Source organism: Buteo buteo, chromosome 7 (assembly GCF_964188355.1).
Source record: "Buteo buteo chromosome 7, bButBut1.hap1.1, whole genome shotgun sequence".
Classification (NCBI taxonomy): domain Eukaryota; kingdom Metazoa; phylum Chordata; class Aves; order Accipitriformes; family Accipitridae; genus Buteo; species Buteo buteo.
In genome coordinates, this window is record NC_134177.1 from 38,027,306 (window position 1) to 38,054,659 (window position 27,354).

Consider the following 27,354-nt stretch of genomic DNA (forward strand, 5'->3'; position numbering starts at 1 on the left):
ACAACATGAAGGAGCACTTATCCCCCCCCCTTGATTTCCAATATGAAATTTAAGTTAATTACTTGCTGCTGGAAATCCTAACTGTCTCCACAACAAAGCAGGAAGGTGAGAATTAACTCCAGTGTGTCAATCATTCAGTCTGAGCATCCAAATTAGACAGCAGAGGATGTAAAAACTGACCACAGCCAAGCCCTCTGTCAATGCCTGTGCTGTCACTGGTGTTGGACTCACAGGGGACATCCCAGTTCTCTGGATCGCAGGAAACCAAGCTGCTCCATGACTCTTTCCTAAGAAGTTATTTGTTCTTCAGTACAGACAAACATGGAAGTGAGGACAGGACTCTGGCAGCCTGCAAGAAGCTTGGCCACATCCCCATTGCAAAGCAACTCCTTCCCAGCCCAAATGAAAATCAGATCTATCCTCAGTTTGGGACCTGCAGTCATAGGAGCACTTATGTCACAGCAGCTTACCATCTTGCTAAAATGTGGTGGCTTTTTTTTTAAATATATCTAAAGATACCTGCTAGCTAGCCCATTACCATTATTACACAGCCAGGTTTAAACACTTAAAGCTTACACCGGGGCAATTTGCTGCTCTCAAAAGGAATGATGGATGGATCAACCACTCTTCTCTAAAGCACTGGGGGAAACCTGTCACATAAGCTCAGGAATCAATAGAAACCTGATTTTGCACCCACACACTATGCAGAAACTGCGCTTGCTGTCCTTTAGCAAAGGTCTGCTATCAGCGCATTGCTGATTTATACCCTGTCAAATGCATTACTCTGCTTCAGCTTCCGGATAAAGAGGAGAGGTTTATGCCAAGAGGGTCAAAGCCATAGCAACATACTCATCACCTAGTTTTCTCGTTCTCCAGGGCTTTTGTTGATATTACTGACAGCGAAGCACAGGAGCAGGTCCCTTGACACTTCTGGCTGTTACTAACCTAGCACTATAGCTAAAGATAAGGGAAAGTCCCTTGATTTCCATGTGTAGAGCAGAGCCTTGCTTTCACAGAAATATTTTCATTTCCTTTTTTTCCCCCACAGAAAACCCTCCCACTCAAGGGCAAGCTCCCAACACCACTTCCAGTTTGCACAACGCTCACTGCAACAGCACTGCTCTGAGCAACAGCCCTTCCAAATGAAAGGGTATCCTAGTGTCAAACCCCACACTCGTAGGCAGAGGACTCCACACGAGGACACTGCAGGTCGAACGATACATGGCATTTTGGCTGGAATAGAGTAGCATCTGACTGGGAGATTGTGCGTGCCCATTAGCAGCTAATAGCAGGACACTGCAGGGACAGTGACTGAACAGTCAATTCATTTCTACAGTGGAAAAACATATGTTGAAATGCATTCAGCTACAGTCAGATTTTAACATGGCTTGGCAACTCATGGTGACATTTAAAGCCAGGCTGGCTGCATGTGATTAATTCCAGGCAGCTCCTAGCATTATTAGTCATTGGGCAACATACCAAAGAACAATATTCACAGTTTATACCACAGTGTTCACAGCAGGTCCAAAGCCATCAATAAAGATTAAGTATTGTTTAGAGTTGAGCAAAAGGTGGCAGAAATTACTCAAGTGAGGCCCCACATGCAATTGTTAAGGGTGTTAGGAATTACCTCCAGATCCCCCTTCGTAATTGATTCTTCCTCCACACGGAACTGCAAGTCCTCCACTTTCCTGGGGAGGGGAAAAGACACAAAGAGCAATCGGTAACACCCAGATCAGCATCGCATTTCTAAGCAGCCATTGCACATGGGCCTCCTCTGCACAACCAAAGTCTGAGAGGAGACAGATACAGACAATCTTTGTACACAAACAGCTCAGCAGAAGCTAAACAGCAAGACCCATGGAGCAAGACAGTTAATAAGCAAGCTTTCCACACAGCAAACATTTACCTCCTTGCAAGATACACACTCACAGACATGCTGTTTCTGCTGTACCACCCCTCAGCAAGCACAACTACTGTTCACTGACACTGGGATCCTGAAAACATGAAAACCAAAACCAGGTTTCACCTTGTTATCCTGCAGCCAAGCACTGGGCAATTCCTGTACCAAACACGTATGTTCCATACAAAATATTCCAAGGGAACCAGAGCATCTGCCTCCTTGGTAGATGGTGGGCAATGCTTGATGTTTCCACAACGTGGAAACGGTGCACTGCCCTGGCAGAAAAGCCTTCACCAGAGATTGTATAGGCAAGTCAAGCATAGATGCACATAAAACCACATGCACAAACACAGACGTGCCTAGGACTCTTTTACAAAGTCTGAAGAGAAAATCCAGTAACAATACAAAATAATTCAATTTTCTGCTAAACTCAGTCCTCTTTGTTCTCTTTACTGATTTAAAAAAAAAAAGACAATAATGAGGATGTTGAGCTGGTAGCCAGATGTAAGGCCTCTGATTCTGTTACAGATAAAAATAGCCATGAGTGTACATATCTAACTTCATAAACAAGCTTCCTTGTCTAAACCTCCTCTAATTAGAGGAGGCATCTGTTGATATTTAGGAAAGAACTTGGCTGTCTTGGGTTAAAGGGCCTCCTGGAGCTGGGAAAGTGAGCTACCTACCAGGACAATGGGGAGACTTGTGCACGAAAGAACAATTTGTCCTCAGGAGGGCCATAATTCAACTGAAATCAACGCTGGTTTCAGTTACTTAATACATAGAAATGTCTTTCTATTCCCACTGAAGAGTTAATTATATATATGGAGCAACTGGACTCCAAGAACGACAAGCAGATCTTCACTCTTACCCAGAGAGGAAATGTATGTATCATCATATATACATGATGGGGCCTCTGGGATGTGGGGAGGTGATGAATCACACTACAGTAAGGCTGTACTCCAGTTTGACTTCCCTTCCTCAGAAGGAATGACCTGAAGATCCGCACATCACAAGTAGAGGGGAAAGAAGTGGTCTTTAGCAAAGCCAGGTTGTACAGAAAGGTTAGGGGTCTGGGATGGCCCAACCTTCACAGTTATTATCCAGACTGCACTGTATCCTATATAAGGATATACTGTATCCTTAGCCAAGAACATCTGAAGGCAAGGCTTTGTCACTATCCACACCCTTGCCATCAGTTAATCCCACCTTTACTGAGTAACTCCATTTTACACAGTGACACGGCTGAGTTTGGTCACGGTATCAAATCTCAGAGCAACTGATATTACTGGTGCCCTTCATTCCTTCAGGCAAATAATGCTGCTTGTCTGTGCTTTGTGTCAGGAACCGAACAACAAGGAAGAGGGTTGAAAACCCTCAATAACTTCCCTGCCCAGAAGGACACCAAGACTATTTGGCCTTCTACTGGCAGTGGTAGATCAACTGTTGCCCACCATTGTATTGTCAGTGCAACATTTGCCATGGTCAAGTGCTCTTGGACATGCAAGCAGCCTGTCAAATAATTATCAGGGTCATGACAGAAGTGCCAGCAGGAATGGAAGCTGATGGTGTCTTTTTTTCTTAAGAAGTGCTACACGCATTTGGCAAGAAACAGTGTCAAATCATGAAACTCCTTTTGGCAACAAAACAGAGCTGCCCCTATCCTGAGCACGAGCTGCCCTGGCTGGCTGTTTGTCTTCTGCCTCTCAATTGCATTGCAACAGCAGGGCAGGTTCAGCTGAGCATATTCAAAAAACCTGAGACTGCTCACGTCACACCAATTAGCTCATTGCAACCCCACCGAACAATATAGCATTGAGTCTCCTCTAAGAGCCATAAGACATAGGAACGTACAAGACTAATTGGAAATACTTCACTGTTCAGTTGTGATTAGCAGCAGTTTGTCAGCAAACGGGGGCAGTCACAGTGCTGGACGCCCAACCCTAGACAAGAGTCACATCAGATGTGCAACTGCAGCAAAATTGTTCTAAACTTCCCACTACCTGAAGCAGCACACCCCTTCCCTACATGCAGGCACACCACTGTGGCCAGGAGAGTGAAATACAGCATATTTGAGGTACTGGAAGACATCCAAAGATTACTTTCCCGGTCACGTTCTTCACCTTAGGTCCAATGAACAATGTTCTTTGTTAAGATCCTCATCTCCCCCATGACTTCACCTCCTCTACACCCAACCACTCCTGCTTTACCTCTTCTCCTCTTCCAGCTGGTTCAACAGCTCAATCTTCTCCTTCTGCATCCCATCTACCAGAGCTCGTGCTCGCTGGAGGTTTCCTTCTGCCTCCGTGACGTACTGCAGCAAAAAAAGAGCCCGAGCCACAAAAGTTAACAATGTTTGAAGTACAGAGTTTAAAAAAGGATCAAAACAAGGGAACGGAAGTCTTTGATGATCTGTTTCAGAGGATGCTATGGTGAGAAGGTAGATTTTCTAAAGACCCCAGTATCTAGGCATCAAAAAGAAAAAAATTGCTCAATCTCCAGCAGCTGTAAATTTGATCCATGCTTCACTGCCTCTCTGACTTGAACCCTTTGGAGAACCCAGCTCTGATTAAGAGTTAAGAACTTGAAGCCTGAACAGTTTTGAAAATCTGGTCTGAGGTTACCAGGTGCAATTCAGCCCTGGTCAAGAAGCATGAGACAGTTCAGACTTGTGTTAATTCATTCGTTACTGGTAATGACTGGAAAATACTATACACAAGGAAGAGGGCAGCTTCCAATTGATTTGCCAATTTCTCCTGCATTTCTGACAGGCAGGTGTGGCCCACCACACAAAGGTATGCAGTGCCAATCCTGCTCCCTAGTAGCTGACTGGGGTTTATCAACATAAGCAAAGAATTTAGGACAACAGCAGTCATGAAGAGCCACACATTGACGAATAGCACAAACACAACTCCTCTCTTTAAGCATTCAAGTGCATAAAATATCATTTGTACAAATGCTTGTGCAAAAAAAAAAAAGCTACTATGACCACCCCATTTTCCTTACAGATCTCTTGACTCAATGGGATAAAAACATCCTCTGGCAGGAAAGCAGTGACATACGAACTGAGCTGATGTTCTCAGCAGCGGCCGATAGCATCAAAAAACCACTGCAATGCAGTCTCAGCCAAAGCCAGACTGGGTGACTAAGGGGAACAAGTTTGCCCTCCACTCGCATTTCAGCATTCAAATGTATTGATCCCCCAGACACAAACTATCTACTGTCTTTTTTTCTGGCACAGCCCTTTTTCTGCTCCTGGCTTGGGGCAGAGAGAGCACATGTGACACTGGCAGGATTGGAGAAAGAGCCTCAGCTTAACCCACCATGCAGGAAGCTGTATCCACATAAAAGGCAGAAATTCAGAGCCCAGGTTTCACATCAGGAAGCTACAGAGGGGTAATGTTACGATCTGAAACTTTCAGAGGATGCCAGATATTTGAGTGCTGGTGATAAAGCCACATCACCTCCTACCTGCTCATGCTGGGCCTTCATGATGGCAATTTCTTTCTCCACCTCACAGATGTGGCTGGTGGCTTTGGCAACCTCAGCCCGCTCCAGGTCACGCTCTGCCAGTAGCTGTTCGATGTGCTGCTGCTTCTCCTTCAGTGCCTCCTGGAGAGCTGTGGTGCCAGAGATTTTTCGGGCATATCGAGAAGAGGTCTCTGTCAGCTGGAAGAAGAGTTAAAAAGAGACAGGGGTAAAGCTATGTCCTTCTCAGTCTAGAATAGCTTGAAGTCCCCTGTTAAATCTGGAATGCAGCTCACCTACTGATCATTTATTAGGCTGTACAGAGCTGCAGTTCCAGTTCTGGACCCTACCGTGGAGTTAACAAGTCTGCAAGACATCTGAACACTGCTCACAAGCTCAATAGCTCTTCTACACTGCAATGAAAGGACCATTTCCCAAAGGACAGGACACAGGGTGGGAACTGGGTCAGGAAAGATTATCATGTGTTGTATCATCTACTGCCTTAAATGTATTATATTGATGACCTGCACTGGTGCAGTCCCAAACAGTGAACTCAGCTGGGAGGACTGATCTCAACTGAAGACTGGTATGGGTTACTTGGATCCACTCCCAGTAACGGATACTGCACCCTCATCCCCAGCCAAGATGCAACACACACTACAGCAGAGTCAGAGGTTTTAACAATATTGCTGCCTGCTCTGGTGTCTGCCTTCTTGAGTACCTGCCAAAGCATAAGGCATGTAATCCAGGACAGTGTCACCCCTCCACAGCAGAACGCAGTCATTGTAGAAGCTTTTGCATAGCTGTTCAATACAGCAGCGCACTGCTACATGACCACACGGGACAAGAAGCAATGGCATTTTTCTGCAGGGATCCCATATAAAACCTGCTCTTGACAGTGGAGCTGAGATTCGTCCCATTGCAAGTAGCAGTTCAGGCTCTTTAATGGTCACAATTGCTCCGTGTCTGTTATGACTCTCGTGTGCACGGAGGGAATCCTATTTGTAAGCTGGTTAACAGCATCCCACACTCCACTCCCCTCATCTCACTGATGGTGAAGGAGCAGCTGCCCCAGTGCATCTGCTGAAACAAAACCCCAACCCTCCCACTTTGTAGAGCTGGGTCACAGAAGTAGTAGGTCAAGGCTGCACGGTCTGTAGAAAGAGCCACTTACCAGCCCACTGCGGCTCGGCCTGCCCCCAACAGACGATGCCACCGAGCTGACGGAGCTGATGGAGGAGCTGCTGGGGCTGTGGGTTAAGGCAGACACTCCCATGGCCATTCGTTTGCTCTTCTTTGCCTTGGCAGGGCTGGTTGATGGGAACCCAATCCGGATCACCTTGTGGATGGGAGCAAAGAGGCCAAATTTGGGAGGACACTGAAAATACCTGTAATACAGGAGATGCACCAAGTCAGAAGCAGTAGAGCATCCATCTCACCCAAGCCTCTCCGAATGGCACTGCTAAGCAATACGCAACCCTGGCCCTCAGCTCATCTCTTGGTGCTTTGCTGTGATGTTGTTTCCTGTATGCAAGCAGTTGGATTATTCTCCTTTCCTGCCACTTAGAGTAGTAGCAATCTTCATGTTTTCACTTGCAGTGCTTACACAGGGAAACCCAAGATAATTGCCACACTATTGCACTTCGATGAGAAGCCAGGAAAGACCCATCTGGTAGCCTGGATAGCACAAAGATCCCAGTTCATAAACACAGAGAAAGCACATGCACTCCTTCCTTATAAACCAAACTTCCCAAAACCTGCATGTGTTCTCTACCCTGCTTTGCAAGAAAGTCACGTAGTAAAGCATGTCAAATAAAAAGATCTGAATCACACAGCTCTGTATAAGTGTTCTATAGGGTAAAAATCTTTCCTCCCCAAACAAAAGGGGAAATGGCAGCTTCTAACTTTGATGCTAAAAATACCATTAGAGCAAACTCCAGTGTGTGCCATTTCCTCTGGGTGGCAGAGAAAGAGAACCGGGTTCCCATGCAAACAAACTTAGAAACAAGCATAAAAAAGGGAGGATCAGATAATTACAGTGCAAGCTCTCTTCCACAATTGCAGTGAGGCCGATGATTATGTCTCTCTGGAGCCCTCTTTCAGAATACAAATGAGCCAAAACCCACAGTGTCAAACATTGGAAACCCCTTCAGAACTTGGGCTGACCAGCTCAAGCCAGGGTTTATCTGTTGCTGGCCAGCTGCACTGCAGCAAGTAAAACCAAATCACCTCCAGGCATTGCATCCCCTTGTTTCAAGGGAGTAACCAACACAGAAAACTGTCTCCTTTAAGAGTTCTTTCTCACAGGCTTTGTAGCAAGGCTAGGACTAACTACTGGGCCATACAATAGTCTGTCCTATGTTAACATAAAAAGCAGGTCCTAATGAATAAATAACAGAAATGCAACTTTGCTAGCACAAGTCCCCTCTCTCCAGATGTGAGCAGCTGCTTCCCCAATTTCCTTTTATTTTTACGTGCTGGCAGCCACACAGCTGTGTCACAGGCAGACCTCTGTGTACTTGGGAGGCCAGAGAACAGCCTGATCTCCAGCCAGCTGAAAAGTGATTCATTTTCAAACATCTGCTCAAGCCTAATTTTTTTCTGTAACAATCTTTAAAAAATAAACCCTCTACAAGCCAAAATTACTTAGACCCCTCTGCTTGCTGCCAACACAGGCCCTTGGGTTTGGAAAACCAGCCATACCGCAGGCTGACCTTGCTGCAGATCAGGCACTCAAGGAAGAAAATCAGTCTGACCTCTTGCAAACCCGCCAAAGCCCTGCTCAGCATCATATTCTCAAACTGCCATAGGCACAGGCGGACCAACAGCATGGCACAACCCCTTCCACTGGTCTAAGCATAGACTGGTACTTGTGGCTCTGCAACAATGCCAAAGGCTAAGTCACTCCAAAGCCCCCTGACAGCTCTTAGCAAGTCCAAACTTGCATCACTATGTCTGCTCATTTTCTTTTAGTCCAGACTGGAAGTGGTTGCAATTAACTTTTATAGTTCAGAAGCAGCAACTGGGTCCAGAACACTTGGCAGAAAAAAAAAAAATCTGCTTACAATCCAAGAGCTGCTCTCACTGAGTGCTAAGGAGCTCTATACTCACATTACAGAAAAGAAACAGGGAAGAAAAATGGTGTTGTGATGGCAATGCAAACTGCAGGTGGGAAACAGCACAGGAAATTTTGAAATACATAAAAAACACACTTCAGTGTCCAAGGCTGACATGTTTCAGACTATGCAAAAGCAAAAGTATGAGCAGTTTAGTGGGCATAGAGGCAGAGAAGGAAGAACAGTAAAATAAGCAGGTAAAGGTTAATATACTAGAGACAAGTACGTAGAACTTGCTTGGCTTTGTGGATAAGAAACCAAAAAAACCACACCAGCACTTCTCGAGCCTCCTGTGCAGACAGGAAAGCAGATGCAGCAAACCTCAGTGTCTCAGCAGCACCCATCTGATGTACGGAGTGGGGCTCACCACAGTGATATCCTATCCTCTCGGGCACTGCTACTGAACAACAACCTGCAGGCAGCCTCCACTGGAGAGCCAAAAGCTGCTCGGGAAACCCTGGCCTTTCAACCCTCCCCTGATGCACATCCAGACCTGGAGCCCCTTCCTGAACCTGCAGGAAAATCTGAGTGACCCTCCCCAAATTTCAGCCAACTCACCACCGACTCAACTGGAGTTGCCCATGGCAGCAAAGATGGTGACAATGTCCTTTGCTCGCTTGTTTGCCCACATGTTGCCTCTCCTACTTCCACCAGCCTCCACTGTCTCAGAGTCAGCTCTTTGGACTCAACTCTCCTTTTGTGGCAGAGTGCTACTGCGGCAGCAAGTGCTGGTCTTGGGCAGCCAGGCCACGGATGCTCACTAGATGGCAATAACTACCAAAGCAGAGAGACTCCAGAGTCCTGGACAGGACCGATTCTGCCAGGACAAGCTCAGGGCAGTATCAGGAATCCCATGTGGCCATGGCAAACATGGGGAAGACTGTCTGAGGGGTGCCTCCATGCACCAAGGGAGTAATTTTTACTATGTTGGCTTCTCCTCCAAAACTGCTGTTGAAATCGGCACATGCTATAAGAAAATCAGAAGGTTGGATGAAGACTCAAAGGACAAACAGGCACAATGCTGCAAACCTGCAGCCAGATCCTTGGTGGACAGAGCGCCCTTCAGCTGGAGAGTCCACGTGTACCACCGCTGTATAGGCTAGTATCCATTATTGCTAGAAGATCTGCAAAATCAGCCTGGACGCAAGAGGCAGGGATGCCTTACAGACTTCCCTCAATCTCCCCTGTTTAATCCAAACCTCTTAATTCACTCTTGCTCCCCGATCCCTGCTGTGGAGCTCATTTGTTCCTGCTTTTGATAAAGTGGGAAACAAAGGAGAAGCCTTGCAGACAGGGCACATACTGTAACAACCTCAGCTAAGATGTAGCAGTTTCAGAAGATAGATGACTTTCAAAAGTTGCATTTTCAAAACACAGCAACACAGTTGTGAGGAGGAGAGACAGAGATGGTACCCTTACACTCACATCTGCCTTCCACACCTTCCACGTGCACAGAGACAACAAATAATTTCTGAGCATCCTGAAGATAAAGCTTAGAGATAATTTGTGGTGTATGATAAAGAAAGCAGAGACTTGGATTCACTCTGTGACTTATTCTCTACCATCCCAGTTCCTTTCTTTTGAGAATAGGCTGGAACACAGCTACCTGCTGCCAATCACTTACTGCTTTCTTGTCCTGACATCGAACAAGGCAGCATTTCTCTCATTTTAAATGAAAGCACATGGCTGCTAGACAAAATTAGGCTGACCCAACAAAAGAAACCTTTATTACAGAACCTGAGATCTAACAAGGGAGGATCTCTCAACTCCTCAGTTTCAAAGTTAAATCTCACCTCTGACACAAGATTCCCTTTAAGAACCTCCAAGAAATCAACAGTATTTCCCACTAAAAGAACTTGTGAAGGACAAGGAGTCAGTTCCACCTGTATTTGAAGCAGGGTCAAAGTGCTGCTGTATAACTCAAATTTGAACATCCCCAAGCTCAAGATCTGAGGCTGGGGGTCCTTCCTTTACCTAACTTCCACATGAACAGAAACAGCTTGCCTGCAAGACGTCCCTGCCTAGTTTTATAGATACTAATGAGGGCTTTTTTTGAAAGGAAAAAAAAAATAGCGGAGGTGACTACAGAGTCAGAGGTAGTAAGATCAATCAGCAGACAACTGTCACACTACAGAATTAGTACAAGGACAGACAACGACCACCAATTGTTCTTTCAGATCTCTGGAAATTTGTCCCCAGAAAGAACAGAACAAATAACATTAAGCTGACGAAAAAATTGAGTCAAATCTTTATCTTCTATAGTTCTGACAGGGTGAATTATAGATATAGCACAAGAAGAAAGTTTATGAAGGGAACGTGCAGTAGAAAGCAGAGCTAATAAAATCACAGAATCAATTTCTTGCAAAAACTAAATCCCGCTATAAGTTATCTTCTCTCCCTACTCTCTCTTGTTTCTTGAAGCCCCTCAGGTTACTTCTTCACAGATGTTATCTGATCCTGCTTTAAAATGCTCCAGTGATGAGGTTTCTATTGATCTCCCTACAAAGCTATCCCAAAGCCTAAAAGGCTCAAAACTGGACTCTTCCTCCCAACCCACAATGTCCAAACAAACACAGCCCTAACTCTTCGTCCCAGGTCCAAATGGCATTTGGCCCCCAGCCACCTTAGGAGGTGTGTAGGACCCTACATGCCCCAGGGCTGGGTTTGAGAACACACAGTACCTTGTACCAGCGACCGCCCCATCGTTCTTCCCCAGGGGTTCATCCAGCTCCACACCACACCACTCTCCTTTGGCAAAATCCGTCTCTCCCACGTAGCGCACAACTCCTGTCTTTGTCCCACCAACCTGTTGGAGACAAGATGCTGAGGGTTAGAGACAGCAGCACTGGCGCTGCAACCAGAGGACTGAAGCTGGAACAGTTATGGGGGCAGGCGGGGGGAAGATATGAGTATTTTCTGTTTCAGATCTAATGAAACCAGAACAGATAGTTTTCGTACCAAGTTCTCCTAGCTCTAAAGGTGTCTCTCCAATAACTACAAGTGAGTTGACTTTTGGACCTGGCTGCCTGGAAAATGTCAGAACAAATATAACGAAAACATATTTCAAGGTGTTGACTAATTGTACAAGGTTACTTGTGAGGCCATGAAGGAGTTCAAGCCCTCTAAGCACACTTATACCTACCTTCCATAAAGAATCAAGATCTGCACTAACAGGGTTTTAGTACTGTGCAGTTTCAGCTGGCAGTTCTCAGCAATACTGGGACAGGACATCAAAGGGACAAGCTGAGCCAGGAAGGCACTCATCACTCTTCAGCTTGTCCCCACGCAGGGTTTGCTTGGACATAGCCCTCCCAGCAAACCTCTCAAAATAGAGGTGTTTTGTACAGGAAAAAACCCTCCACTTTTATCTACACATCCTACATCAATTCACAGCACTAGCATGCTGCATGGGAAAGGGTCTCATCTTACTGCTAGGCTTCCACTAGCACAGATTTTTTCCCTCCACAGAGAAATAAGAATAAATCACACCATTTGCTCCCATGTATACACTTAAAGCTTTCAGTGTGCTGAGTAGACTCTAGGAGAACATAAGTCAGGAATGTATGAAGCTGTGTTTTGATCACTGCTATGAGAACACTGAGCAGCAGCTGCCTCTGCCTTTGCACTGGAAGCCCCTACAGGTTTGCTGAGATACTTGTGCTGAGAAAAGACAGACAAAAAAGTGGGAGGGTTCTTCTAAAAGATTTGTACTTCAAGGAATCAGCATATGATTTAAACCTTTTTTAGCCTATCTCTGCTAAAGCCTAGGTTCAAGGAAGAAAGCTTAAAAATGTTTAAAATTAAATTTGCAGCTTTATCTTGAATGACTGGTGGTTATTAATTTGCTTAATATTAAATTGTACATAAACAAGTATCAACAGAGTAATATTCTCCTACAGGAAACAGTGATAGTAAAATACAGAAATCTCCAGATTCTGTATTCCAGGGTAGGGATGTTACAGATTTACCAATTCTGAATCCCTAAAAATTCTGAAAATTGCTTATGCAAAGGAGAAAGTTCTCCCAGCCTAAAAATAACTGCACCTGAATGGACTGGAGAATACAGCTCTGAAGTCTGGGTCCTACCTCAAATCCTGGGAAGCTGCGCTGCAGCACGCAGCTTGAGTTAGTCTTCTGTAATTTCTCTCACTAGGAATTCAAAGTGCTGCTTATGGAAAAACCTTTGTTGATGTTGTTCTCTTTGCTATAGGAAGGAAGAAAATATTTGCCAGCAGGAAAAGTATCACAAGAAAGCCTTCTGTACACTGCATCCAGAAGTAAAAAGATGATTCAATTTCAGTCTTAGGTACTTGGCAAGTTACAGATTTGAACAGCTGCAGAAAAATTCTTTACCTATCACTCACAGTCAAACAGCAGCCCCCTTTTTGATTTATTTGAGTTTATACAGATTGAGCCTCTTAATATTAATGCAATGATTTAATGCCATTCTAATACATTTCTTTAGCTGCAAGTTGAACTCAATATAGGTGTAATTCATCTTAGTGTCATTTATAGGAACTTACCATTGCTGGTAAGCTCCCCAATTTTATTTTTATTGAGTTTTAATTACAGATATTGAGCCACATTTCCTTCACCAAGCCACATGATCCTGACCCCACAGACCCTTATGTAAACACCTTAAAAACCTGATGAGCTCCCTCCATCAGCGTGACTCTTACCACGCTATTCCAGGGCATCTACTAGCAGGCTACACTCCTCCGTCCACACGAACAATAGGACCACTCAATTACTTCTCCATATATATTACTTATTTTGAGAAAGCTTCTTCCAAACAGGAGAGAAAATAACTAGCCCTATTGACTTAGTACATACATTATCTAATTATGCCAATACCAAAACTGCACAGTAAGAGAGCAGATCACATTCCTGCCTGAAAGCCATATATTGATGAAGACAGAAAGCGCGGATCAGGTCTAACGCTCCCCTCAAAAGTGATTCTCTACTTCCAAAGTGATGTATTTTATTTTCTCTTTCAAGCATTAACTATTCTGCCACCTTTTCTACAAAATACACCCTCACCATACAGCATTATCTTCTTCCCCAAGCCAGAATGGACACGTCTGTCTTCTGTGCTCCCCACATCCCAGCAGGGCTGGCAATACAGTCAGAAGCCAGTATCAGGCTGTCACACTCACATGCCAGCACTCAACCCACTTTTTGAACTTCCCATCTTTTGGCAGGCACATGGAAACTCTTATGTATGTAGTGCCTAGAAAATTCATCCAACTCATACATGCAGATGTATTCAGCCCTGATAATCTGCTAATACTGCAAAAATAAATAATGTGGTTTGGAAAAAGCCAGTTAGCAGGTCGTATCAGCGCACGGAACAGCCTCATCAAATTGGAAGTGTTTGTTTCTATCAGACCCTTCAATAAATGAAAGGTATCACCTTGGAAAGAGAATAAAAGGCAGCTTCTGAAAGTCAGGGAAGGTAGCAATTGCACAGCAGAATTCATGGTAGCTCATAGCTGCCCTTTCTGCTCATGCCTACCTTTGATACCATGCTTCACAACCCTGGCATGAAAGACAGCCTAGCATGGATGGCTCCTACTGCACTAACATGACTGCCATCATCACGCTAGAGACCAGACAATTTCCATCGCATGAACATCTCAGCCTGCCATTAGCATCAGTGCCACCCTGAGTCATGAGTTTCTCTATAGAAATCTTGTCTGCGCCTCTCAGCCTGGCACATTAATCAGAGCCACAGTCGCACCTTCAACTTGCCAAGTGTCCAGAGTTAAGCAAAGACAAACTGGACAGGGCAACGCACCTCTTTGCTAAAGCACGAGAGAGCACAGAGTTCACAAGGCTGCCAGCAGGCTCAGCTACACCCCAGCAGTTCAGACATGCCATGGCTTTTATATTTGACAAGTTTCATTCAAAAATGAGCAAAACTCCCACGGCTTTTCTGAGAAGCCTTTAATAGTTACCTTACTAAAGCTATTAGTGAGATTATTCATGTCCAAGAAAATAGGACTTTACCAAATGTAAAGTGTTATTGGTTTTAGTTATAGTTGGTTTTGGGGAAAAAAAAAAAAAAAACAAACAAAAAAACAAACAGCAGCTAAAAATAGCTTTCCTGAAGCTCCAAAAACCAGAAACAATATTGGCATAGCAATATAGGATTTTTTGTTTCGGAGTGTATTTTGACCAGCATCAACATTCCAAGTTTCTCTGCTTCAGGTAAAACCACTTACGATTAACTTTAAACAAGCTCCCGGTGGGCCACCCTCTCCAGCTGGACTCAAGCAGCCTCAGAGCCACACATCTGATCTCTTGGGAAGTTCAGCTCCAGACTAAAGTTCTCTGCCTCAGCTCTGATGCCTTTTTCATGCCTTTGACTAAAGACCACCTTCCTGACCTGGCCTTTTCTCAACAAAAGATCTCCAATAGTCTCGAGAGACAGTCTTGGGCTTGACCTTCACAGCAAAATGATGTCGGGAATATTTAACAGGTCTGTGTCCTAACTGGTGAGTCAGAAAAGCAACATGCACTCACAGAAGGACATCCACACACCTTCCCTGCTAACTGTAGTATCACTGACATCATGTTTTACTATGGTTTTCTCATCAAAATGACAAAATTGGATCCAGACCAGTATCCCAGGGCTGAAAAGACAATGATGCTAATCCTTCCAGACACTGTCTTCATCAGAGCTTCTAATATATCATTTAAACAATTTACCAAATTAGCACCAGGCCATATCTCAATCTGGCTGCTGCAAGCCAGACTCCCTTCCAGCCTGCATTTGCTCTTTTCCCCTTATATCCTCCCTGCTCGCCCCACAGCAGTTTCTTGCTCTCAGCAGGAACCTCTTAACAGCCATCCACAACCCAGGGCCTGTGGGCAACACATTGCTTGCAATACACTCCAATACTGCTGTATTGGGTTCGCATGGCAAGGTTTTGGTAGCAGGGGGATCGCAGGCTTCTGTGAGAAGCTGCCAGAAGCTTCCCCTATGTCCAACAGAGCCAACACCAGCCGGCTCCAAGGCAGACCCACCGTTGCCCAAGGCTGAGCCCATCAGCGATGGTGGTAGCACCTCTGGGGTAACAGATTTAAGAAGGGGGAAAAAACCTCCATAATTGCAGCTGGAGAGAGGAGTGAGAACATGTGAGAGCACCAGCCCTGCAGACCCCCAGGTCAGTGAAGAAGGAGGGGGAGGAGGTGCTCCAGGCGCCAGAGCAGAGATTCCCCTGCAGCCCATGGGGAAGACCCTGGTGAGGCAGGCTGTCCGCCTGCAGCCCAGGGAGGTCCACGGTGGAGCAGATCTCCACCTGCAGCCCGGGGAGGACCCCACGCCGGAGCAGGTGGGTTCCTGAAGGAGGCTGTGACCCCGTGGGAAGCCTGTGCTGGAGCAGGCTCCTGGCAGGACCTGTGGCCCCATGGAGAGAGGAGCCCATGTTGGAGCAGGTTTGCTGGCAGGAGTTGTGACCCCACTGGGGACCCACACTGGAGCAGTCTGTGCCTGAAGGACTGCAGCCCATGGAAGGGACCCACACTGGAGCAGTTAGTGAAGGACTGCAGCCCGTGGGAAGGACCCACATCGGAGAAGTTCATGGAGGACTGTCTCCCATGGGAAGGACCCCAGGCTGGATCAGGGGAAGAGTAAGGAGTCCTGCCCCTGCAGAGGAAGGAGTGGCAGAGACAACGTGTGATGAACTGACCACAACCCCATTCCCCGTGCCCCTGTGCTGCTGGGGAGGTGAAGGGAGAGAAAATCAGGAGTGGAGTTGAGCCCGGGAAGGAGGGAGGGGTGGCAGGAAGGTGTTTTAAGATTTGGTTTTATTTCTCATTATCCTACTCGGATCTGATTGGTAATAAATTAATCTCCCTAGGGCAAGTCTGTTTTGCCTGTGGTGGTAACTGGTGAATGATCTCTCCCTGTCCTTATCTCGACCCACGAGCCTTTTTTTATACTTTCTCTCCCCTGTCCAGCTGAGGAGGGGAGTGACAGAGTGGCTGTGTGGTGTCATGGTTTAACCCCAGTCAGCAACTAAGCACCACGCCGCTGCTTGCTCACTCCCCCCCACCCAGGGGGATGGGGAAGAGAATCAAAAAAAAGTAAGACTCATGGGTTGAGATAAGGACAATGTAGCAGGACAGAAAGGAAGAAAATATAATAATGATAATAATAATAATAATAATAGAGTGATAACAATAATAATAATAAAAGGATTGGAATATACAAAGCAAGTGATGCACAATGCAATTGCTCACCACTCGAGAACTAACTGAGCATTGGTCAGCAAGTGGCAACCCACCCCCCTGGCCAACTGCCCCCAGTTTATATATATACTGGGCATGATGTCCCATGGTATGGAATATCCCTTTGGCCAGTTTGGGTCAGCTGTCCTGGCTGTGTCCCCTCCCAACCTCTTGTGCCCCTCCAGCCTTCTTTCTGACTGGACATGAGAAGCTGAAAAATCTTTGACTTAGTCTAAACACTACTTAGCAACAATTGGAAACATCAGTGTGTTATCAACATTCTTCTCACACTAAATCCAAAACATAACACTATACCAGCTGCTAGAAAATTAACCCTATCCCAGCCAAAACCAGGACAGGTGGGCACCTGGCATCCAGCCAGGGTCAACCCACCACAACTGCTCAGAGAGAAAAGAAAACTAAAATTGTGTCATTCGGGCCAACAGGGACTGTTCCCCCCCATGTCATGCATGGTTCAGGGGTCAGTAATGGCTGTAGACACCTGCTTCGGCATATCCCCAGGCAGAAGCCACAGAGATGATGCTGTGCTCTCTGCTTAAAATTCTGATTTACCCATCTAAATTTATTTTCTCAGCTGCTTTCCAAAGCATTTCCACAAGACAGTGCTGCTGACCAGAGGGTCAAGGTGGGAACAGTAAATGCCCAAGTACAGCACACTGCCATGCCTCCTCTGCAGGGTCCCGTGTCTCATGCTGGTTCCTGGCAGAGCTGTGAAACTCTCCTACTGCTCGCCTGTGGGAAGAGAAAGGAAGGGCACAGTGGGGAAAGGGCAGACACAGGACACTTTCTTTACTCTGAGGACCTTCAACTACTTTTAATGTGCAGCACATAAGCTTAGTCTACACTGTTATTGGATGATACTGACAAGAATTTGGAGCTCACCTTTATTGGACAAGTGCTGCTTGCTCCAGTTTGAGCTGTAGCTGCAGGCTGTATCCAGTGCATAAACTGAAGCACCCATCCTTTCCCTTGGGGAAAAAAGGGTTCTTTTGCCCCCTACACTCATCCACCCAGACAAGGAGCCTATTTCCAGCCAAGCTGCGAGAGGTAGAAGCTGTGTTTTCCCATGACACATAATTTAGCTCTTCCAAGCACTGATGGCAGAAGATCATTGCACAAGACTTGATTTACAGAGGGTGTTTTTTGCAGCAGCATGTGGGTGTGGGTCCAGCCATTACAGATCACATGAAATAATGATCTGTAAGTACAAGGGGGTAAACGTACATACCTATGGGAAATACATGCCATCACTTACCGGGGCTGTGTCCCAGCTGACAGCCAGGGACAGCGTTCAGCAAGCTGATGGTAAGGTGGAGATCTGGCTTGTGGTCAGGTTTGTCAGTAAATACAACTTACTCCAGGTGGCATCCGACCAGATACTCACTATGTCATCTGTGAATGCCAGACCTGGCTTTTAGGGTAAGGGGAGAAATAGGCAGCCAGGAATTACAGGTTAGTCCTCCCTATGTGAAGTTACAAGAATTTTTATATTTTCTTTTAATCCAACCACTTATCTTTGTACCTTCCCAGCCCCACAGCACAAGTCAGCAATGCACAGGGATGAGTCTGACAGCACTGCTGATGCAAGACATTTGTGCACATTTATCTTTCAGGCACCAGTGAGAAAATAATGTCCTAGGGATGTGGTGTAAGAGGTAAGCCTAGAATTACAGCATCCCCTCCTGAGGCTGTCTCCGACACAAAGTCCACCCACGTTAATAATACAGTTTGCTCCACCACAGGCCACTTACAACTCCTGTTTAATGACAGATATTGCAAACAGAAGACAAGCACTGGCCAATGCATCAGCCTAAATGAATGGTTAGGAGTGTGTGTGCATGCACAAAAAGCCTGAAAGGGTCCATGTGGCAGCAGGGCAGGGCGGTTGCTTTGGGCTATCTATTTCCTCTTAGTTTCATTGCAGTGACAGGGAACGCTTGCTCCTGTGACAACAGCAGTCACGCTGTACTCCACACCACACAAGGGCAAAAATCTTACATGGTGAGAAAAGAGCTTGGACTAGGAGACCTAGATGTTTTCCTGTCTCTTGAATTCTGCAAACAACTGGAAGACTGCACTTCCCACTGCCCATCACAAAACCTCCACAGGGATGGAGATCCATCGTTCCCACGCCCCCGTACAAGGTCTTGGGCTCTGCTGTACTGCTATGCTCTCCAGTCATGACACAGCAATTGCTTGTCTCCTTATGGACCGAGCTGAAAGCAGGCTAAAAACTTAAATACTAAAAACATCTTCCCTGAAAATACTGCCTTGGTAGAACTACAGAATAGAATCCTGCTTTTTTTTTTACTGCCTGGTTTGCAATAAGGAAATAAGTCTTGTGATTGTCTGTAAAGCCCGTACAGGAGCACTGCCGCACCTCTAAGACACCAGCAAGCTGGGAGAGGTCTGACAGTTAACCAGAAAAATAAAGAGCACAAATCCTTCCTTCGTAACACCTCACGTGTCTTCACAGCAGCAAGGCTTCAGTCTCAGGCACTGAAATAGCTCAAAGCAAGCTGGCAGCAGCAGAGCAAGTAGTTGTCTCTGCCCAAGGAGAAGGGCTTAGGCTGCAATTCTTGCAGGGAAGCTTCTACTGGAAATTATTTTTCACTCTAGTGGTTAAAGGCTTCCTGCAGCTTCAGGCTGGCAGAGCAGGGTTGGGGTGGGGGGCAGGCAGGGGGGATGCTAAAGAAAAGGACAGGAGTAGTTTATTCATGAGAATTTTCTGTCATTTGCCAGGAGCCAGAGGTTGCAACACACCGCAGGCAAAAACACTTTGCAGCATACAGAGGAGAAAATGATTAAAATCACATGCTCAGGGGGGAGCCCAGAATCTATTTCCACCAGCTTAGCCAGTCTGCCGTGGCAGTCCTGCCCGTCCGTTAGCTGAGGTGCCGCTCCATCAGAATCTCCTTGCTCGTGCTGCTTCTGCTATTCCGGCATCTATTCTTGTTTTGGCCACCCAGAAGTTCTAGCAAAATCACAAACCTAGAATCCATCCAAAGGGTATCTGGGGCAACACCCCACAGCAATAGAGTCAATCAGCCACTGGGATAGAACCTGGCCCTTAAACAGTCTTGTTTATTACATTTCAGTACTGAAGAGTGCAATCCCAGTTAGGAGACAGAAGGATTGCTGAAGAGTAGAATACCTCTATTAAGAGGAACTTTTTATTTTTTCTTAGTTTTTTTTATTTAGACTGACATATAGAAAACAGCCACCTCCTTCCCATCCTTCCTAAGAAAGCAAGCACATCTAGGGTGGAATGAGTTCAGCTCCTGAGAAAGCCTCCCCCCAAAGCATGTAAAATACATTTTCTTGTGTGAAAAACACAGCAGAGATTCCTCCCAAGCAGAAAATGCTCAAATGCTCCATTGCTCTGTTTCCATCCCTTCTTTCCCTGGAGAAAGGCAACAAGCCAGCCTCATATTAACAGCAGCATTCCAGCAATTAGCACACTTTGGGAAGCTCCGTTCTTACTAAAGCAAAGGTTAATTGCTCCACATTCATTTGCCAGACTTCAAGAGATGAGTTCTACAATATCAGGTTGGGGTTTTCATCTTTTTAATGCAATTTTTGCTTCTTGGAAAAAGTCTGAGTTAGAAAGTGCCAAAGGCAAATATTATCTAATTCTTCTAATGCAAAGCTTCTAATGGAAAGCTAAAAGTCACTTTTTGCAACTGCTAGAAAGTCAGAAAGGGTCTAAGAACAAAGTCATTGAAAAGCAAAAATGTCTTCAAGCTATAGTGGACTTTAATGAAGTTCAAGAAAACCACTAGCAGGAAACGACCAGAATGCAGATCGTCCAGGGGTCAGTCTTACAGACCTGGAAGGAACCCCTGCAACCTTGTGCTCCATCCACTGAGCAATTACAGAAGACACATGTCCTCCCTCACTTGAAAAGCCTTTGGTGGATCCCACCTGCCTAGAAGTCATTCTTGACTAAAAAGATAATCTTTCAGAAAAGCATGGTCTAAGAGTAATAAAGACAAGTAAAACTGTACCAATCCATAGAGGACAAGAGCAAAGATTTACTCAGGGAATTTGAGGCAACTCAGGTTAACCCAGAATTATTGTTTATGTATTCAAACACCAAACATGATTAGCTGACATCTCCATTACTAAAAAAAGCCATCTGCCAAGCCAAGCACATGTTACTGAACTGTAACAACAAATTATTTCTTCTTCTTGTCATTATCTGTTCTTTTCCTGGACCTCTACTACTGCATGCAAACAATTCCTGATGTTTCTGTAAGCTAAGCATTCCTGCTAGAGCCAGTGAGATGCTGAGCTCATTCCAGATTCTCTCTTTTGGAGCTGATTATTACACTAACAAATCATGGGACAAATTTTATCTTACAACATCTGGAATGGATAAATTAGCAGGCAGGGAAGAAGGGCTTTTAAGGATGCACCTTCATTAAAAACAACTAACCAATCAAAACCACTCCCAAAACCCAAAAAAACAACTCAACAGAAGCCAAGTGGAGAGATGCTAACAGTTCGTATTGCATGGGTATGCCGAAATCTCAATCTGCATGGGCTCTGCTGAGGTAAGTGGAGTATTAAGCAGACAGACCCTGCCCCAGTGAGCTTACAGTCAGGAGAAGAGAAGGGTTAAACAATGAAGTATGGAGAACACTATTTCATTGCCTGGCTGGTTCATAAAGAACAGAGCCAAGTTTACTGTAGATTTTATATTTTGCAGTTTACCTTCTATGACTGCTGCTCCTAAAATAGGAAGTTCTCACCTCAGCACTCTCCCCGCTCCCTGTAACAGGTAAAGGAGAAAATGGGAGCAAAAAATCTAAACCAACCAAAGGAGGACAGATCCCCCAGGTTCATTTTTGCCCATGTGTGGCTGCTTTAACACACCAACATGAAGCATCAGTGCATGCGTAAACAGAGAATGCCTCTGCCACCTTTCCCTGCCCACTCCTGCCCCTGGGACTCGCAGGGACAGCAGCAGCTTTGCTGACAGTAGGGAAGGGGGAGGGAAAAGAAGCAGACTCTGGTGAAGTCAGGAAGCGGACAGACAAGCGGCAAACCCTTGAGCAGCTGTCAGTTCCTGCTGTGATACAGAATGCAATGCACATTTTGGGGAAAATCTGAGAATATAGAACTGTCTCACCTCTACAGCTGGGTCTACAAGCCCACGTGTTCACACTAGATTTAAGTGTCACATCCAGTGGGCACAAGCAGAACCCATCTTCAGGTTTTTTCCTCTGAAAATGAACAAACTTAAAATTGTTTTAAATTTCATTTAAATAAAATGAAAACTATTGGACAACCCAACAGTGTTTTGGCGTGCAAGTGCATTGCTAGCTTCAAAAGTGTATTTGTAATGCCAGAGATGCCTGACATTTGGACACAACAGATCCTGAAATCCTCAGAGAAGATTGTGCCACGTGAAGTTTTGACTCAGAAGACATGTGTGGTCTGTCACAGCCGCTCGGTGCTCTTCAGCCACCTAGGGCTGCTCTAACATGGCCCAGCCGCTCACAGTCCCCATGGGGCTGCAAAAAGCAAAGCAATGAACTCCATCAGCTTGAGCCACAGCCTGCCCAGGGTTGCTGCTATCGCCAGCAGAAAAACCTGCTCTCCAAGACCACAGAGGACATTTGAGACTGCCTCTGACACTTGCAGGCACACACTCCTCCTGATTCACATCAGTTGTGGAGCCAAGTTCTACCAAACCCCTATTATTAACGAGATGGCAAGTCTGTCTACACTTCCCTACTACCACTATTGGTATTGGAACCAGGTGCCCCCAAAAGGGAACACTACATAGCTAACTTTAAATGGGAGCCAGTCTGCACAGGATGCGCAAAGACTAACCCTCTGCAACCTGTCACTGCTGTTAGTCAGAGTCACCTTTATCTTTTAGATCCAGGGATATTACTGAGGATACAGTGACAAAAAATCTGTACTCAAACGCTTAGCTCTTCCAATATCTGATATCACAGTATGTATCATATACACTAAACTAAACTCTATTTTACCAAACTGCAAAACTAAACTCAGTTTTTCCATGTTTTGATGTTTTTTTTCCTTCTAAACCTCCACTGAAAGCACTACTCCTTTGCTAGGACACAAATGGCGACAAGCTTGATGGCAAACTTCCAGTAAGCCATTCTTAGTGCAACTGTGGCATTTTGGCTTAAAATCATCAGGTACTCTATTCTAGATAATGAAAACAACAACAGAATTCAGATGTGGAGAAACCACCCATCAGTACAGTGATCTCTCCCAAAGTCCTGCCCTTTTATAAAAATAATTGCAAGTTCCTTTCTGTACAGGAAAGGAGTTAGTGTCATATCCAACATGTAAAAACTGAAGCACCAAAAGGGGAGTGACCAGCTAGGATTGATTCTTGCAAATACTTGCAGAGTATGTACAACTACATGCAACAAGACACTCTCGCAAATGCCTCAAAAGCCCCGATACACACCATTATGGGGAGTATGACTGGATTAGAAAATAATAATCAGTGTTTTTTCTTCTATTTCCCTCTCATGTTTGAGTTGGTCTCTGACCTCATTCTACTGCTCAGGATTTGTCGAATACAAGAAACACTCCGGAATATATTCTCTTGCATCAATGTGAAAAAGAGAGAGACATGTCCAGAAGACACAGCGTCCCAAATAACAGTAAATACAGAAATTCAATGCCTGCATGGTCCAGGCATCCCCTTCCAAGACCATGTTCTGTCCCACACCTCACCACCAACTCCGTCCTCCTTTTGTCTTGTCCTGAGCCTGACCAGGAATACTTAGGGAGAGGACAAACCCTTGTCCTTTGCCTTCCTCGGGGGACCCCGCAATTCAACTCACCAGCACACGATCTCCAAGCCGTAAGTCCTTCTCCCCTTTTTTCACAGACCCACTGTCCGAGAGGTTAGATCCAGACTCGTTGCCCGTCTTCATGGCGCTGTTCAGGACGCTTTCCCGCAGGGGGATGACACGAGTGGAGAGAGGTGGCGTGGCCGTCCCCGAGTGCAGTGACAAGTTCTGAGCCGTCAGGGAGTCCACGGAGGGGGCGTCGCTCCCCGAGCCCTCGGCCACCGGCTGCCGCGTCAGCTTGGAGGGTCGCGTAAAAATCCCCTGCAGCGGCTGGCATTCAAAGTAACGTACTCCACCGACAGAGCCGTCATTCTTACCCACCGGGTCATCCAGAACGACCCCTGCCCACTGGCCTGGAGCAAATTGCGTCTCCCCAAGATACTGGATCACACCTGGCTTCACTCCATTTACCCAGACACGTTCGCCCACCACAAAGTCTCCCAGGAAATCATCGCCCACCTCGGCAACCTTTGAACCTGACTTCTCGGCGCTGGCGGTGGAGGTGGTACCCTGCTTGTGTAAAGGTGAGCCTGTGAATCAAGGGAAAAGAGGTTTTGGTATGAGGAGAAATCCTAAAAGGCAGCCAAAACACCAGGGAAGGGCATTTACAAAAAGGAAACATCTGGGACAACAACTTAGGTTGCAGGTTTATACCAGGTGAAGGTTAAAACCTGAGCAACCCCGTTACTTACACATCTTCCTTAGCAGGAAAGCAATCTGCACAGAAATCTCCATCTGCTGCTCAGTTTCTGCAGGTCTCACACACAACATAAAGAACCAACCCCATATCTTCATCCTCCTTTACAATGCCCACTTACCCCCAGTCCCGTCACAGCACCAAAGGTACTCTGCGTTGCAGCACTAGTGTGAATAAGCTCAAAAGGACAGGAGCGGTGGTAAGTGCTTAAGGATCAAAAGTGCTGCTTTGAAGAAAGATGCCAAAGTCATCCTTTCATCCAAAAATTTTTTAAAAAAAAAAAAAAGGAAAAGAAAATGAAAAAGAAAGAGTGAGGCACTGATGTTTTAGTACCTGACACCATGAGAACTCCATGTATTTGGATACAGGCAGTTAGTCCAAGCATTGAGAGTCCCACCAAGGGCACTAATAGCTCCTGTGGGACCACGCAGCTGCCTTTGCAAATTACTCAGTTTTCCCAGCTGCTGCTATGCCCTTTGCTGGAGCAGAACCCAGCAGTGAGCAGACACCTGGGGTACATTCAATATAAACAGCATATCTATAAACAGGAAGCATCTACAAACCCCTGCATGCACAGCCTTCCCAGGGCTCAAACGCCGTGCACTGAACTCAATAAAACCTGCAATAAAGAACGCCGTTATTCTGGCATCAGCCTGTCAAGCCAAAGCCAGACCTCCAGCAATGCTTCACTTCACTGGGAGAAGGAAAACTGGAAATTCACTGTCCTGCTCACACTCTCCAGCACACCCTTCACTGTCCAAACTCTCTGTAACACACAAGGAGGTCCTTAAATACGTGACTGGCATCTGAAGGGGAACAAAGACAACCCAAGCAAATAAGTTAGCAGTGACCCCACTCTTGCTGACCCCAGTGTCAAACTCTCCTATCACAAACTTTGGGCTTTCAGCCTAGGCCCCGGGGGAATGAAAGACAAGGACACATGGACTTCATTAAAACTCTCCAAAGGTTAAAGGGGAAGGTTAAGTAAAGCCCTAAAAGAAACCACACAAGAGATTGAGGAAATAAGCTGCAAAATAAGATCCAGAAATTCATATACCATGGACCTTCAGTCATCCTCAGTTCTTGGTAGCACGAAGGTCCCAAGTGTGCTTCTCCCCCACAGCTGGTGTAGGGAGGGTGCGCATGAGACTTGGTCCCACACATCCTGTGCTCAATGAAAGCTAACTGGACTCTTCAGCCAAACTTTAAGCTGAAATTGCTGGGTGCCACCAACCAGAAAAGCCTAAAGCACAGGAAGAAATTTTTATTTGCTACCAGAGAAGGCTGACAGTAAGCTTAAGCAGCTGCAGAGACAAACCAAACTTGAGTGCTTATCTGAAACGAACCGTGAAACTTGTTCAGCCTCAGCCATCACTATGGCTCAGCCTGCACCATTTCTACAGCTCTTTCAGAAGTAATGGGCCTGACAGATCAGACTCAGCTCCTAGAAAGCCTGAAAAACATAAAAGCTCTCAAACCAAGATACTTCAAAGCTTTACTAAAGGTCTAATGTCAGGGGAAAGAAAAGAGCACCAGTGCTTCAGCGCTAGCATAAATAACTTACAGTTTCTGCTAAACCAGCTGTGTTAAGGGGGACTAATATTGACACTTTGGTTCTCATTAGACTCCAGAGTCAACACTCTTGACAAATCTATGGCAAACTCTGCCAGTTTGTGGCTTCTGGAAGTCAGCAGTACCTCTGGCTGATCTGACCCAGGATTGAGCAGCAGTTAAGGCATGATCGTACAAACTCCTCTTACAAACAGAATCACCTCCAACCTGCTCACTAGGCTTGGTGGGCTGGAGCTGGAACAACTCTTGAGAAAATTAGCCAAATGGGGCATGTTCAAGAGGCCCTTCCCATGACTGGCACAGGAAGAGCAGTAGCATAAATACTGTTCCCAACTGAAAAGGTTAGTGGCAACCAAGACTATAGTGCTCCTGGAAGAGCTCAGCCAGCTCCCTGGAAGAAACCTTCTCTTGGCCTTTGGACCCTGCTCTGAAAGTTTCCTCAATCTCACATGTTCTTCATTAACTTTTTTTTTTTGGCAAATGTCTGACATTCAAGCTTGTGTTACTCTTAATCTTGTAAAAGACAGTATGTCAAAATGAGCTCCATTAGAGGGATGGCATTACATCCAAGAACGTGTTTCACCTTAAAAACTGAAAAACAAACAATATAAGGATGCTTAGAGCTTTTGATCTTTACGAAAGACTTTAAATAAAAAGAGGTAGGAAGGAAACAGGGCTCCATCCATGTGAACCATAAAAACAACCAGAAGCAGAAAATAAGGCTACCATTTTCATTTCAATGCTTAATAGCACAAGATAGTAAAGCAGCCAGATTAGGAACCAGCAAGTTAGATTTTAAAAAAATACTTACTCGGTTTAATAACCAGAGATGGCTACAGGGGTTTATCACCAACAACATCTGAGATATGTATCTCTCTCCTTTCATGGGTATGAGAATAAATTAAATTAGAAACACAACTTACATCCTGGTTTCATGCTCGGCAGAGTGCCGTAACACACAGCTCTCGTGCCTCTGACATGTTTGCGACGCACATATGCAACGTGCCAAGCAGAACAGCCGAATGCAACTCTACTGTATGGGAACTATAAGCACAGAAATTTGGGGGGGACTCTGCATCTGTATTCACAAAAGATCAAAGCTGTTTTTCTAGTCCTACTGGAGCCTGGGTTTCAGTACACTAGCAGTCTTTATTATGGCTGTTAGTTAATGATCAAGATATAGGTTACACTAGCTCTCACAAACACCTCTGCAACATGGCTGGGATAAGCAAACCTTTCAGCAGCAAAGCTCTAGCAAAGAAAGGCAGGAAGGCTGCCCAAGGCTGAACAAACAACGCAGCAGGATTTAAAACCACATCTAGACTCACCATATTTCACTGCAAGAGCAAACACCTTCAAAAACTTACTTGGACTGGGGCGGGGGGCCGGGGGGGTTCATTGGACTCTTGGTGCAACATTGCGCTCCCCAAAAAGCCAATATTTTAGTGGGACTTTATACACCCTGTCTGTTTTAGGTGCCTGTCTGACAGGCAGGGCTGC

At 45.6% G+C, this 27,354-nt stretch overlaps 1 protein-coding gene across 2 annotated transcripts in view; it reads right to left on the reverse strand.

Annotated features, from left to right (window-relative positions):
- CLIP2 (CAP-Gly domain containing linker protein 2) overlaps positions 1-27,354 on the reverse strand; it is an 82,375-nt gene that overhangs the window by 20,320 nt on the left and 34,701 nt on the right. For both annotated transcript variants that reach the window (XM_075032461.1, XM_075032460.1), the window contains 6 exons: positions 23,577-24,115; positions 11,166-11,290; positions 6,543-6,756; positions 5,372-5,569; positions 4,111-4,214; positions 1,631-1,691 (listed from right to left, as the gene is read on the reverse strand). In XM_075032461.1, coding sequence (XP_074888562.1) covers positions 1,631-1,691; positions 4,111-4,214; positions 5,372-5,569; positions 6,543-6,756; positions 11,166-11,290; positions 23,577-24,115 — 1,241 coding nt within the window. The remainder of the gene's footprint in view (positions 1-1,630; positions 1,692-4,110; positions 4,215-5,371; positions 5,570-6,542; positions 6,757-11,165; positions 11,291-23,576; positions 24,116-27,354) is intronic.